At 38.1% G+C, this 15,519-nt stretch overlaps 2 protein-coding genes across 2 annotated transcripts in view; both read left to right on the top strand.

Moving 5' to 3' along the window:
- Nucleotides 1–350: 350 nt before the first annotated feature.
- lactb2 (lactamase, beta 2) lies at nucleotides 351–7,477 on the top strand. Its single transcript, XM_023263172.3, has 7 exons — nucleotides 351–548; nucleotides 2,443–2,603; nucleotides 2,833–2,953; nucleotides 4,444–4,622; nucleotides 5,177–5,325; nucleotides 5,726–5,813; nucleotides 5,975–7,477. The coding sequence occupies exons 1-7, from the start codon at nucleotides 427–429 to the stop codon at nucleotides 6,016–6,018; spliced, it is 864 nt and encodes a 287-aa protein (XP_023118940.1). The 5' UTR covers nucleotides 351–426; the 3' UTR covers nucleotides 6,019–7,477.
- Nucleotides 7,478–9,251: 1,774 nt separating this feature from the next.
- The window catches only part of LOC111563871 (nuclear receptor coactivator 2-like), a 68,677-nt gene continuing 62,409 nt past the window's right edge, over nucleotides 9,252–15,519 (top strand). The window contains exon 1 of the mRNA XM_055014485.1: nucleotides 9,252–9,411. The gene's annotated coding sequence lies outside the window, so the exon portion shown is untranslated. The remainder of the gene's footprint in view (nucleotides 9,412–15,519) is intronic.

Raw genomic sequence — 15,519 nt, 5'->3', positions numbered from 1 at the left:
AGTGTTGGATAAAGGGAGGAGTGGGCGACCAAGAACATCTGAGGAAAACATTGAGTTTCACTTAACAGTACCTCTTTCATCAACAGGATACCTGAAACACACAATTTCAATAAAAATTTAATAAACATTGATTACAATAAAACAGATCTGGTTAAGCTATCTTATCAAAATTGTAAAGAGATTTTATGGGCCCAATTCAATATTTTTTATTATCTTAATTATTTTCTATGTATGCCTATTTTAAAGATGCTACTCAATGACGTGTAAAGACTTTTATTTTGAAAATCCGACACTTTTACTTTGAAGGCCGCTTTGGTATTGACATGCGGGTTCTGTTGTAGTTCCGGTCTGGCGAGGTTCTCTTTAACTTTGACCCCCGTCTCTTCGGTTTGTTGTTCTCCTGCTAACTTCACTTCTCCTCCGGCAATGAGCGCGATTCTTCCCCGGATCGAGCAGCTGTCGGCCCGGGTGATTCGGGTTCTGGGCTGCAACCCGGGACCGATGACCCTGCAGGGAACCAACACGTACCTGGTCGGCACCGGGGAAAGGTGACGGTAACCGAGCTAACGTTAGCTTCAGTTAGATTCACTACAGGAATGTTCGCTGGCTGTTAGCTAACGTCGCACCGAACTCCATTTAAAATGTCACGAGTTTAACTTTTCCTCGCTTGTATTTAATAAATCACATCGATTACAAAAAATCTGTAAGTGTACAATTAATTGCCATTAATCGCTCTTTATATCGGCATGTACTTAATATCAGCAATACTATTAATATTATATGATTTTAGCAGGATTATAAAGGGAGGAAGCCCTTTTCCAGTGAGCTCTGGGCTCATAGATCAAACTGCAGACAGAAAATCGTAGTTAAAATATTTCTTAAGTAGGAAGTAGTTCAACATAAAACTGTGCACATTGTGTTCTTCAGCTAAATTTTGTAAATTTAGTTATTTTATAATGTTGTACCACATAACCAAATGTCATTCACCTTCATTGTGTTGGCAGATGTCACAAAATCAATTCAACTACCTGAATCACCTTAGAAACCAGAGGATTTAGTTTTTTTTTGTTTGTTTTTTGTAATCTGGAATAAACAACAGGTTAAATATAATTATATACAGCACCCCTGATATACAGAGCTTTACGTTGTAGCAGGCCGTGTTTTAATTATTATCTTATATTTAACTGCTGGTTCAGGAAACACTCACATTCCTGCCGTACAAATAAATAAATAAATACGACATGCGTATCTTTGCATGGACTAAACTACACAATCTACACCAACTTGGAGACTGAGTGTAATAAATTGTCTTACAATAAAGATTATTTCTGATGATTACACTTGATACAGAGGATGTTCACAAGAGTAACACAAAAAACAACGATCGATCTGTGGAAACATTCAGCAAAACTTAATAAAACATGATTGTAACTCCGGTCTGATATAATGAAGGCAACGCATCATGCAGATGTATCTGACATTTATTTTTCTCCTCAGTCAACAGTTTTTTCATAACATATGCACAACCTAGTTGCAAAATATATTCAGTACTGGGGATCAGCTGATTGATTTAGTAATTAATTTACCTTTTTTAAAATTTTGAATACATTTTATATAGATTTTTTTAAAAATATTTTATGTATTTATGTTTTATTTATATATTTTTAAAAATTATACATATTTTGTATTTATTTATATTTTAATTTGTTATAATTTATGTTAGTTTATGTTGTTAAAGACCGATGCAGACACCAATAATTGATCAATATTTGAACCTAGCAGACATTAAATGTAATGTTTTAACAGCATGTTAAAGCAGGAGCCTGTCATTAGTAACTGGACTCAACTGGATTCATTGATAAGGTTGACTATAACTGAATATGTTAAATAGAAATAGGAGTCATTAAATTATATCCTCTGATCAGTTTGTCTCCTGCTGTTCTTCTGTTTTCCTTATTTGTCACTGTTTGATCACTTTTATTGCCCACTAAGGTTCATAGCTTAAAGATTTTTTTTAATGTTTGATATCCAGATTCTGTTTCAGGTTCATCTGCCTTCTAACTTAGCTGTTAGCCATTAGCATAGCCTTAACCACTGTGAGAGAAGCTAATTTTCTGGTTTGTGGCGTTTCTTGTTCAGTTTCTGCTGTTTCAGAGACCACAGAGGGACGACAGACAGAGAGAGGAGGCTACGTCACACCTGAAGTATTTAATTTATCAATAATTGGTCAATAAAACAACCAATAATTGGAAAAAATGGCAAATATCGGCCCCAATAATTAGTATAATACCCCTATTCAGTACACACTGAAGACACTGATTACACTAGTACAGTGGTTTATGCACATGCAGAGCCACAAATAAAACAAAGCAAGCAACAAACACATCCAAACAGATATAAAAGCAGTTGACTGTGAATCTGTCATATGTGACTGTGTTGCAGACGGGTGCTGATAGACACCGGGGAACCTGCTGTACCTGAATACATCAGCAGCCTGAAGCAGGCGCTGAAGCAGTTCAACACCAGCATCCAGGAGATCATCGTCACACACTGGCATCTGGACCACACAGGCGGAGTGGAGGATGTCTGCAGGGACGTGGCTGGTGAGGCCTGTTTCTGTGGGTTTAATCACCTCTAATGATGCGTCCAGCTCATCACTGCTCTTACATAGAATACTACTGAGACTGAAAACCAGTCCAGAAAATACAGTTATGGAAACTTTAAAAGGTCTGTTTGCTTCCAGATCAGTGTGATCTAGTTTTTACTTTCTATGTAGATGCAAGAAAAGGAATGAGAAATCGTGATATTTCTTACTTGTTTTCCCTCCTGCAGGTTCGGAGGTCCGAGTCTGCAAACTTCCTCGCTCCAGTCGAGTCCACGAAACAGCCGGAAACAGAAGCTACACGTACCTGAAAGATGGAGATGTTGTCCAGACAGAAGGAGCCACGCTCAGGTCAGTTTAGTTTACATGCAGTTTCACTACACACAGAGAAAGTTTTTAAACGGGAAATAAGATGAAACTTTATTAATCCTGAAGGACATTCTTCTGCCAGATATTGCTCAGAAAAGGCTAAATGACATAAAATTACTTTTTATGTCATTGCTAATCTGCTTTTCTACTGTTTAAGCACTAAATTGTGCTTATACAGTAGAAAAGCAGAAAAGTACAATACATTATTGAAGCAAAAAAACAAGTTGAAATAAGAATAGAACAGTATAAGTAATGCAGGCAATGATACTGAGGTAATAAGTAATATCACACATAATGATGAAATATAGAACCTGAAAAATTGGACACAAATTAAATTGGATGAAAATGAAATGTTATGCAATACGTTAACAATGTTGTAATTGCACTTATAATAAAAATATTGCACATGAAAATGAAATATTGCACATTCAAATTAAATATTGCACCTGAAATGTTCGAAAAAAATTGCACATTACACTGACAATGTGATGTATTAAAGTAAAATATTGCTCATAAAATCAAAATGTTGTACACAAAAATGAAATGTAACACATTTAAATGAAATATTGCACCGGAAAAGTTGGATAAAAATGAAATGTTGTACATCACACTGACAGTGTGGTGTATTAAAGTAAAAATATTGCACATAAAGTCAAAGTGTTGCACATGAAAATTAAATACTACAGCTGAAAAATGATATAAAATGAAATATTGTACATTACACTGACCTTGTGTTGTACTACAATAAATTAAAATGAAATATTACACCTTACCTACACATTGTTGTACATGAAAGTGAAATATTGCACATGTAATCAAAAATCTTGGTCATGAAAATGACATATTGCACATTTAAATTCAATATTAATCTGAAAAGACAGCTAAAAATGAAATATTGCACTTCACCCTGATAATATTACACCTGAATATGAAATATTGCACATTTAAAATAAATATTGCACCTGAAACATTAGGAAAAGAAAATTACACATTACACTGACAATGTGGTGTATTAAAGTAAAAAATATTGCATGTAAAATCAAAATGTTGCACATTTAAATTAAATATTGCACCTGAAAAATGAGATGGAAATGAAATGTCGCACATGTAATCAACATGTCGCTCACGAAAAATGAAGTGTTACACATGAAACTGAACCTGATGTTGCACAAACTGTAGAGAAAACTGGTATTGCAGATGATACTGATACTATTATATAGCTGTCATTTCTACAGAAAGTGGAGAACTTCTACACTTTAATGATCACTGCTAGAACAGACATCCTGTGGCATAAAAACCGAAAGCATCCTGTAAATAATATGCACCAAAAAAAGAAAACTCAACACCCTTTGATGCAAAATAGTACAGTGATACTTTAAAAATATGCCACATTAGCAGTAAATACTGAGTGTGTTCAGAGGTTGACGAGTGTCGTCCTGCACGCTGTCATGGCCGACGTCTTCTTTTCCCAGAGTGCTTTTCACCCCGGGCCACACCGACGACCACATGGCTCTGCTGCTGGAGGAGGAGCAGGCGCTTTTCTCCGGAGACTGCATCCTGGGCGAGGGAACAGCCGTGTTCGAGGATCTCTACGACTACATGAAGTCTCTGAACGTCCTGCTGGACTCTCAGGCCGACCTCATCTACCCCGGTGAGACCGGCGTTTATAAGAGGTCTCCCACCCAGATTTGTCCTGTGGATGCAGGGTAGAACCACAAATGTTCAGTTTAGCATGTAAATATTAGCAGGTAGCCAACAGGAACTTCATCTGTAGAAATTATAGAAGCAAATAGAAAGTCAGTGTGAGGGTTTGTTGCACACATCTGCAGGAAACTTTTGTCCTAATAGTTCATCACTCCAGCTTTTTGGAGTTTGTTACTAATCAAGCGGTCCAATTTAATGTTAATTTTCACAGTTTTTTCTCTTCATGCCTTCAACATGAAGATTCGATCACTTAATGCTGCAATTAGGATAATTTTTGTAACATTAATCAGCCTTTTTCAAATTCATTAAGTGTTGAAAATAGAGAAATATATCCGAAACACTCTTCCAGATCCAAAAAGGAAATTTTTACAAACTTGTAAATCCTTAGTTTGGAGAGATGGAACCAGTAAAGATTCACATTTTTTTTGCATTTAAATTTTCTGTTGATGGTGGGTTTTGCTCGTTTAAAAACTGTCCCTGCTGCTGGTGGTCTATGTTCAGGTCACGGCCCAGTGGTTCAGGACGCTGCCTCTAAGATCAGACACTACATCAGCCACCGGGACCAACGAGAACAACAGATCCTGGCAGCCGTTCAGGACGGAGCAGGAAAACCTTTCTCCTCCATGGAGCTCGTCAAGATCGTCTATAAGGTCAGGAGGAAAAAAACTGGGGCTGCAGCTATCGATTATTTAAGTGATTTATTGCAGTAGTTAAGACATATGTCAATACATATTATTAAAACTTGGGATATAAGGATTATATTGATGTAAAGCAAATAAAAATACTCCAAAAAATTGCACTACAGTATGTAAAAATGTAAGAAATGTCCTGGTGGACTTGCACAATGGTGGGTTTTAAAGGGTTAAAGCAGCCTGTAGGACAGACTAGCTGTAAAATATAGTCAGTCAGTCCAGTCAGCTTGTCGAATGGGAACCACCTAACTTTGTCTTCTAGTTCCTCAAAATAGGTAAATATACTCACTAATTAATTATGCTCACTGTAGTCTGTGAAAGTGATGTGGAAATACACGTTTTCCTGCGTTTCTTCCAGGACACTCCTGAATACCTGCACCAAGCCGCTAACGTGAACCTGGTTCATCACTTAAAGAAGCTGGAGAAAGAAGGCAAGATCACTATGGGTACGTAGTGTCTTAATACGACCAGAATAATCAATACTTCCGCCAAAATACACGAATCTGGCTGTGCAGGTTCTTACTTTACATGAAGGTCTATTATCAATGTGTTGTTGGTGATTTAGAAAATTAGTTTTTTGTGCTCTGGCTTTTGTTTTTCATCCCAGTGAAGGAATCGTTGCAGAGCAGCAAATGGAAGAGCAACCTGTGATCGACGCGGAGACGAAATGGACTCAAACTGATCTTTAATCGCCAATGATCGCCTTTCAGAATGATGTTTTTGATTGATGAGAGTGTGCTGCTGGAAAATCGAGACCTGTTGCCTCATAAAAGCTCAAATTTAGTCTCAAGGCTGAATACAGAAGTAGCACCACAAGTTACCACTTCAGCTGACTTCTAAAAGTCACCGTGGAGCATTTTGATGACTTAAAAAGACCGTTTTATTAGCAGAGTTTGCTACACAAGGGTATTTTTTCCTATTTTCTGTCTGTCTTTGAGCAGATTTCGTATTTGCCACTATTGCAAGACATTGTCAACTAATATAAAAGCTCCTTTAACTTCATAAAAACCTCACTTTTAGCGGTAGTAACTGCTCACATGGAGTCTATCAAGCTTAGCACTTTAGCTGACTTCTAAAACTCACCATGGAACATTTTGATGACTTAAAATGACCATTTTATTAGCGGACTTTGCCACACAAGGTTGATTTTTCCTTGTGTTCTCCTTTTTTTTGAAGTAATTTTTTTGCTATTACTGGATAGGTGCAGTGGAGACAGACAGTAAAGGAGGGAGAAGAGTGGGGGGAAGACATGCAACAAAGGGCTGTGAGCAGGAATCAAACCCAGGCTGCTGCATCGGGGACCAGCCCTGTACATCAGTCACCCGCTTAACCCATTCAGCTATCTGGACACTTTGTGTTCTGTCTCTTTTGACCAGATTTCATATTTACAACTATTCCAAGACATTGTCAGCTCATATAAAAGCTCCTTTAACTTCATAAAACCTCATTTTTAGAGGTGGTTTCTGCCCACATGGAGTCTACAAAGCTTAGCACTTTAGCTAACTTCAAATGCGCCTCCAAAACTCACCGTGGAGCATTTTGATGACTTAAAATGACCGTTTTATTAGTGGAATCTGGTACACAAGGCTGATTTTTTTCTTGCTTTCTGTCTCTTTTTGACCAGATTTCATATTTACAGCTATCGCAAGACATTGTCAGCTCATATAAAAGCTCCTTTTACTTCATAAAATCCTATTTTGTAGAGGTGGTTTCTGCTCACATGGAGTCTATCAAGTTTAATTTACAGACAGGAATTAATACCCAGGATATCTAGTGATGCTTATTAGTTTATACAACGTATTCTGTCCTGCAAATCACTGTTATTTATGAAGCCATAAAGGTCCAAAAACACCGATTGACCTGATCTGATCTTTTTTTTGTGTTGATAATTAAACACTCTGCTGCACCCGGTTAGTCACTAGGTGGCAGCATCTGCTAATTCATTTAATTGCAAGCCAACTTGAATTGTCAGTTATATTTTGCATTTATTATACTGCAAAAAAAATGTGAGAAATGTTCTATTTTTTTCTAAAACTTGTGACAAATAATGAATGTAAATGTGTGTCTGAAAAGATTCTTTCTAATATTAAATGAGAAGATGCTACTGTGAGTTTCAGTTGTTGCTTTTTTGCTAGTCATAAATAAGAATTATTGTGTATTTGTGTTGGTTTTAACAGCTGAATTTAACCAGGACTGAATCATTAACCAACACCCTGTGAGCGATAATGGGATATTGCATGAACTCTTGAACTGTGGCCCCCAGTGAGGCTCATCTGTTTTTGTATTGACTCACGGCTCTGATGCTGTCAGACTGTGGGGACTGTCATTGTTTGTGTCTTTTTTTAAGATCATTTTGAGACCGATTGGGGACTTTACTGACAGTAAAGTCGACTTCCAGTAAAGAGCTTGACTCATGCAGGACACTGGAAGTCAGTAATTTAAGTGCAACACTACAAGAGTGAGTTTAATTAGTGGAACACACTGTAAATGTTACAGCTATGTGCTAATATCATAGCAGCGGCAGGAACCAAACAATACAGTGAACTTACTGTTTATTTACTTTCTTGTGTGGCTTTTAATATAGATGTAAAATGTGGTAACTGGCAAAAAAAAATTTAACTATAAAACATCCAATAGACATACTAGGTATATTTTGAGAGAAAAGGGTACATATATAGACAATAACGATGCCTGATACAGTTTTGATATCAATATAGGGATATTGCAACGACATAGCAATATCTTGATGTAAACACACCAAAAAAGTCCCTTTAAAATCACTGATTAGGTCTTAGAGCTCACATTGAGATCCCTGTAGATTACACAGAAAATGAGATGCATTCTATTAGTCACTATATAAATGTTATGTGGAAGGCTGTACGAGTTAAAACACAATAAACCACATTTAAGCTGTAATTTTACTTTTTTAAAGTCAATAAAGTTTATCTTGTCGCAATCAAAGTCCAAATTATACAATAATGTGACCTAAAAATGATTCAGTTTGCCTTAATCAAAGACACTGGGTTTTATTTACTTTTACCACTTTACATTGTTTATTAATGCTTTTTAATCTGGGGGTCATTTTTATCCAAAGGGCAATTCAGATGTTTTACTTCCTAATGTTCTTGTTTAAATTCATTTATATGTCTTATATGTTGGTAAGTGATGGTTCCTGGAAATGTTCCTCTGTACCCCTATGTAGATATTCCGTTAAAAATCAACCGTTTCCAGCTGGAATAGTGATTTATCACATTAGCAATGTCTAGACTGTGTTTCTGACTAAGTTAATGTTATGTTCACAGAAACACACACACACACACACACACACACACACTAAAACACACACACACACACACACACATATATATATATATATTCACATAATTATATATTAGAGGATTTGTAGTTGTTCATTTGAACAGAATTCATTCAAAATGAGAATTAAAGTCCATGTATAGAGTTTAGTATATATATATATATATATATATAATATAGATGTATATTCCTCATGTCCTACTTGTACATGTTAAAGGTGCAGTTTTTAGAATATCTGTATTTTCAGCCTTATTGTATGTATTTCTTGTCTTTATTTGTATCTAGCTGCTGTAATATGTGAATTTCCCCAGTCAATAAAGTTCATCTCATCTCATCAAACCTGATTGTGACTCTAAATAAAGGCTGAATTAATAACTTAAAGGATTTTTATTTGATTCCAGACTTGTTTGCTCCAAGCTGTTATGAATAAATAAAGACACATGAATTAAGTTTTTATTCAGGTGTGTGTGCGCGGAGACCAGCGGCTCTGCGGTACCCGGAGAGGAGAGCAGAGCGGAGGCGGAGGTGGAGGTGCAGCGGGAGGAGGAGGGGGCTTCACGGGGAAACATAAACAGCCGAGGAGCCTCTGAGCCACACGAACATGGCGGCTCCGGCCCTGGATGCCGCTGCCGCCGCCGCTGCCGCCGCCGCTGCTGCCGCCGCTCCGTCCCGCTGACCGCCACCTCCTCACCGACCACATCCCGCACAGCATGGCCGCTCAACTCCCAGGTAAGTTTAGTGTTTCTCCTCACCGACAGCCCTCCTCTAATCCCACCTCCATGTTTAAAAAAAAACAAAAACCTTCCACCGCAAACTTTATACCGAGCTAGTTTATTTTCTCTTCATGGCGCCGCGACGTTACCGTTATGACATTAGCGATTGAAAAAAAAAAAAGAAACACCGCGGCGGTTTAATTAGTAACGAAATAACGCTGGTATTTACCGTGCAGGTGATTTACGAGGTGTTTTCAGCTAATTTTACCGACTGTTACCGAGTGTACACACGGATTTTCTGCCGGTTGAAGCGGCTGACTGACAGCTATCACTACCGGACCGGAGGCGGGGGGGTTTAACGCCAAACTGTAGCTAGCTAAACGGTTAAAAAAATGCTACTTTCCGTCGCTTAAACGCCCAAAACCCGACATCGGTGCTCGGTAAACGGTGGGAAAAGTGGTTGTGTTTCTTTAACGCGTTTAAACACCTTGTGACAGTTGCAGAAAACGGGACCTTTTCGGTTCAACTTTAGCCGTTAAAGGGCTTCCTGATCGGGAGAAGCGACGGTTGTCAGCGGACCGTGAGCCTCCGCTACAACCGGCTGTTGCTCGCTCGTTATCGGACAGTTGGGTTTAACCGCCACCGTATTTAAACGCCTGTGGCTGTTCATAATTTGATTTTAACAGGGGTTTGTGTGAACATGTCGTTGTTTCTCGGTTATTCCCACACCGGCTCGGACTTCCTCAACCAACTCAAGCGTCAAGGTAAACAAGCGAAGACGCTCAAATCCGGTGTTGTGCCATAGAGTGACTGTAGGAGTCGGTGACCCTCCTGTTTGAGATGTTCACCTCCTCTGTGCCTTACATTATTACTAATAAAGTTGTTTTTACCTTTAAATTCCATTAAAGGACCATCTCAGCTCATAGAATGCAGTTTTGTACCTGCCAAAAAGAGACTTAAGCCTCTTTTAAGTTGTGACTGAAATGTTATTAATCCCTCAAAATGACTTATGTCATTCAAAACGGTTATATTTGCAGTCTATATAGACTTCTAAAACATACAGAAACAATATTATAATATTACCTATGTGCAGCTAGTTGCGCTTAGTGGTTAATATAGTTTTAAAGTACCACTTTAACTCATAATGTAGTTTTCTATTTGCCAAAAAGTGACTGAAATGTTATTGAGGCTTTAAAATGACTGATTTCATTCTTGACAGTTGTATTTGCAGTCTATACAGACATGTAATACATACAGAAACAATACTATAAAATTGCCTATATACCTCTGTTTTTTCTGGTTCAAATAGCATTAAAAGACCACTTCAACTCATATAATGCAGTTTTCTACTTGTCAAAAAGTGACTTAAGCCCTTTTAAGTCATGACTGAAACATTATTAAGGCCTCAAAATGTCTAATTTCATTAATGGGTATTAAATTCATGGTTTATATATAAATACAATAGATATGGGAACAATACTATCATTTGCATGTGTACATCTAGTGTAGTTATCAGTTAAAATAGCATTAAATGACCACTTTAACTCCTATAATGCAGTTTTCTACCTGCCAAAAAGTGACTTAAGCCCCTTTATGTCACAACTGAAAGCTTATTAATCCCTCAAAATTACATATTTCATTCATGACCGTTATATATGCAGTCTATACAGGCATATAAAACATACAGAACAATACTGTAATATTTTCTACATGCATGTAGTTGTTTTTACCATAAAAGTACTATTTATTAGACAAAATCAATTCATATAATGTAGTGTTCTACCTGCCAGAAAGGGAATTCAGCCCCTTTAAGTTGTTTCCAAAATGATATTAAAGCCTTAAAATGGCTGAGGGTTATATTTATAGTCTATACAGACTTATAAAACATACAGAAACAACACTGTAATTTTACCTGTATGAATTTAGTTGTTTTTACTGGCTAAAATAGCATTAACGGACCACTTCAACTCATATAATGCAGTTTTCCACTTGCTAGAAAGTGACTGCAGTCCCGTTAAGTTGTGACTGAAATGTTATCGAGGCCTCAAAATGACTTATTTCATTAATGAGGGTTATACTTTAAAGATTATAGCCCATAGTAGACATGGAAAAGAGATGATTTCATTATTTTATATCTGTAAGTCATGGCAATTAGTCTGTTTTTCCAAAGGTTTCTTAAAAGTTACTGCAAGGCTTTGCATGTTTGTGGCGTTTCTGTAGCGTCGATTGTATTTGCTGCTTTTATTTTGAAGAGTAAATAGACAGTATTCTGTGTAGTTCCTAAATTTTGCTAACTTGACACAGCCAAGTTTTTCAGTCAGCTCTGGGCAGTAATGTGAAGAGATTCTTGTCTCTCCACAAGGTTAAAATGTCTCAGGAAGTTGCAAACAAGTGGTAATAAAAACGATCTAGTAAAAAATGGCATTTGTGTAAAATAAAGTGTTATTTTTGGAGCGAAATCCCACTCGATGAACTGCAAGTGATCCCAGTGGGAATTAAAGCAGTGTAGTGGAGAAGAAATCACTTACAGACAGGTGGTCGAACAACAACTCAAATAAAATTTGTTTTTGTTCAATAAATTCAATTAAATCTTTCTTTAAAGGTGCCTATAATCTCTTAAAGGAGTCAGGCGTCTTGTGCATAGAGCGCTGCTGGTTTGTGTTGCTAAGGCCAGATATTGTGAAAAACCAGAATTTACATCAAAAATTCTGACTTTTTTTTATAATATACAAGCCTAATTATCGCTTGCATTCTATGTGGCAGTCAGTTAAAAGCTTAATTTGCGTCCTCTTAGCAACCAAAACGTGGATCATTAGTGCTGCTAAGTGTCCATTGTGCTCTACATTTCTCCAATTTAAAGTATCACATTCTTGCATTTAGTGAATCCATTAGAATGTCACTTTCTGGGTCATTCTGGCCATTGATGCTTTGCGTGCATGTGTGTTGTCAACATGGCACGGGATGAGCTGCAGGGTTGCGACTTAACATGCTGTACAGGTTTACGCTGAATAGAAACATAGTGCAGCTCCAGCCTCATTGTCTAACAGTCAGGCGAGCCATTGTCAGTGCAGCTATAAGAATTTGTCTTTATTTGCTGTTGTGCTGGTTTGTCTGTTTGCTGTTGTGCTGGTATGTTACTGTAGGAAACCTGTCAGTTTGCCTACGTGACAGGTGCCATCTGACTCTTTGGATATGTTATCTTTGAGGGCTGGACTCATGAATTTTTTGGCTCTTATTGGCTTATTTGCACTTCCCAACTCCCCAAAGCGACCTTTGAGAAGGATTGCAACATGTGCACCAAGTTTCCAGGTTCTATGTTGAACCTTCCAATCTGGGAGCCTGATTCTTCTGCTGCTTTGTTCTCTTCAAAAGACTACTTTTTCTGTGCATCTTGACAGTTCACATCAAATCATCTTTATTTTATGTAGCACATTTAAAACAACAGAAGTCGAACCAAAGTGCTATGAATTATAGTCAGTTAAATTTTATCACAACATAATTCATCTTAGGTTCAGTAACATCAAACATTTACCATGCTTGTTTTCTTACATTCCAGGATCAGCCTGGATTTCTTTTTAATTCAGTTTTAAACGGCTTTATTGTCACTAAATTCTCCTATAATGCTCCAGTGTAGTGATTCATCAGATTAAATATCGGTGTGCTTCAATCCTATTCTTTTCGATGCCAAAACTACCATGTTGTGCTGCAGCAAGAGTGCAGGAATGTACTTGAGACCAAGATCTTAACATGAGATTGGCAGCTAGCCCAGTGAGGGATCCTTAGTGGCTTGAATTCACTAAACCACGTGAGGGCTCAAATAATGTCCTGACCAATGACAGCAGCAGCAGCAACAGCAGGAGGAGGAGAAGGAGGAGGAGGAAGGGCAGAGGCTCCACTGTGCACTTCTTCATAGTAGGTTTTCTACAAGGTCTTATCATTAGCAAGCAAATCCATGCAAAAACAACACTTGCTCATTTTTAAAGCATCAGCCTGTCACCTATATGTTTCCTGTGCTGGATTTAAAACTTTGGACTGAATTTCAAGGCTTTTTTATGAGTGATTTTAATCGAATTCATGATAAGGAGATACATCTGACAAAATATAGAATCTGCATGAAAGCATGTCCAAAATTTAACACTAGAAGTTCTGTTGATCTGTTGTTGAATGTAGTTTCCCTTGGGCTGCTGGTATGCAGTCAAACAAGTACAAGCCAGCCAGGTAAAATTGTCATTGTCAACAATTCAGGTGTGACCAAACAAAATTAATGAGCGTTACTCATTAAGAACAAACCAGAGCTAGAACTGGCACCCAGGGCTTGGGGAAATAAGTATTTGACACAAACCAGATGATAATTCTTTTAATTTAATTATGTTTCCCAGGTGCACAGTGTTAGTGTTTACCTGTACACTTAACAACGGTGTAGGTGTGTGCCTGCTCGTCTGCTAATCTGCGTTTGTTGATACCTGACTCCTCTGGCTGCCACCAACTTACCAGACACACACTGCCTCTGGCTTTCTGTCACGCAGCAGAGACAGTCGTCTTCCAGGTCTGATCCTCCTGAGACCAAGTGCTCTAATTAACCACCACACACACACACACACACACACACACACACACACACACACACACACACACACACCCACACACACACACACACACACACACACACACACACACACACACACTCAGCCATGTCATGACTCCTCTGTGAAGCCTCCTGTGGTGCCTGAACACCATAATCACTGTAATAGTCGCTCAGCAGAGTTTATCTCCAGGATGTTCTTACAGCATATACGATGGGAAAAAAAATATCTGAAGTCACAGATTTTTATAATATTTTTCTACTTCATGGGACAATATGTGGAGTGATGTTTTTCTAGAGTTTGTGGATAGGAGCATGCTATCTGAATCATTTGAGGCCAATACCAGGAGAGGTAGCAGTATTGCTTTTGACTAGAGTAAAAAGAAGCATGCCGCAACAATAAAGCAACAACTTAATATTGTGTAGGTGACCCCTGTGCTGCGCTAAACTGCTCGGACTTGTTTTTGGCATCGACACAGAACATCTGGGGGTGTCCTGTGGTGTCTGGTGCTGCCAGTTTTTCCAGTGTGCTGCATTGTCCTGCTGGGGAAGAAGTGCCGTTGCCATGTGGTGGTGTGCTGTTTTATGGAACAGTGTTTAGATGGGTGGTACGTGCCAAAGTAACATCCGCATCAGTGCCAAGACCCAAGGTTTCCCAGCAGAACATTGCACTGGAAGGAGATGAGAAATATTATTTACTTCACCTGTCAGTTATGATAGTAACTGAAAGCTGTTTGGTTCATCAGGTTTAGATCTAATTCTGTGAAAAAGACACTGGATGATACACAATAATAACAGAGGAAACAAAAAGAGAAAGCGCCCAGATAGCTCAACTGGTTGAGCAAGCGACCCATGAATGCAGCAGCCTGGGTTCAGTTCCAGCTCACAGCCCTTTACTGCATGTCTTCCCTACTTTACTGTCTACCTATCAAATAAAGACAAAAGAATACTATAATAAAGAATGATTTTTTTCAGATTGGCTTCAGATAAACTTTGGAATCCCTTCTGTTGAGAGCACAGTATGAGAGAAGCTTTGAGCTGCCAGGACGAAGAGGAGGACTGATTACAAAAAAGAAAAGAAAAAGTATGACTTAAGTACTTGACTGTTGTTTTAGGACCCTTTCCTTTAGGGCTCAGTTACACTTGCTGTAATTGATCTCCATTCTAAGTGAGGGTCAGTGACTCCTATTTCCAACTAAAGGCAGCACTGTTTCTGTTGGCTGATCATCTGGAATTAACAGTCATTTTTCAACAGATATGAACATTATGTGGCACCTGTAGCTGTCATAGTAGAACTTCCAACCTCACTTGGTCTCAGTTTCCAGGATTCCTTGTTGTAGAAAGTTTGAACTGACTACATTTGTAACACATTTCTGTTGGATACCAGACCTAAACTTTGAAATATTTAAATAAAAACCTAAACAAATATATGTGCCTACATCTGTACAGGCCCTTCCTATGTGCAGAGCATAATGAAGGCTGTGCAGGGTTGAAGCACCAGACCTGGGAGCCAAGTGCAGCAGGTTGCATAACAAGTGCTAA

This window comes from Amphiprion ocellaris, chromosome 10, assembly GCF_022539595.1.
Source record: "Amphiprion ocellaris isolate individual 3 ecotype Okinawa chromosome 10, ASM2253959v1, whole genome shotgun sequence".
In the NCBI taxonomy this organism is placed as follows: Eukaryota; Metazoa; Chordata; class Actinopteri; family Pomacentridae; genus Amphiprion; species Amphiprion ocellaris.
The sequence above is the reverse complement of the archived record's forward strand: the minus strand, read 5'-3'. Positions and strand labels throughout refer to the sequence as shown.

What these genes read in the sequence shown, in the direction of transcription:
- lactb2 (XM_023263172.3), top strand. Translation starts at nt 427, where the DNA reads ATGAGCGCGATTCTTCCCCGGATCGAGCAGCTGTCGGCCCGGGTGATT. An exon ending in GGCCGACCTCATCTACCCCG is followed by an intron (nt 4,623 to 5,176) that starts GTGAGACCGGCG and finishes GTCTATGTTCAG; the next exon opens with GTCACGGCCCAGTGGTTCAG. An exon ending in AGAAGGCAAGATCACTATGG is followed by an intron (nt 5,814 to 5,974) that starts GTACGTAGTGTC and finishes TTTTCATCCCAG; the next exon opens with TGAAGGAATCGTTGCAGAGC.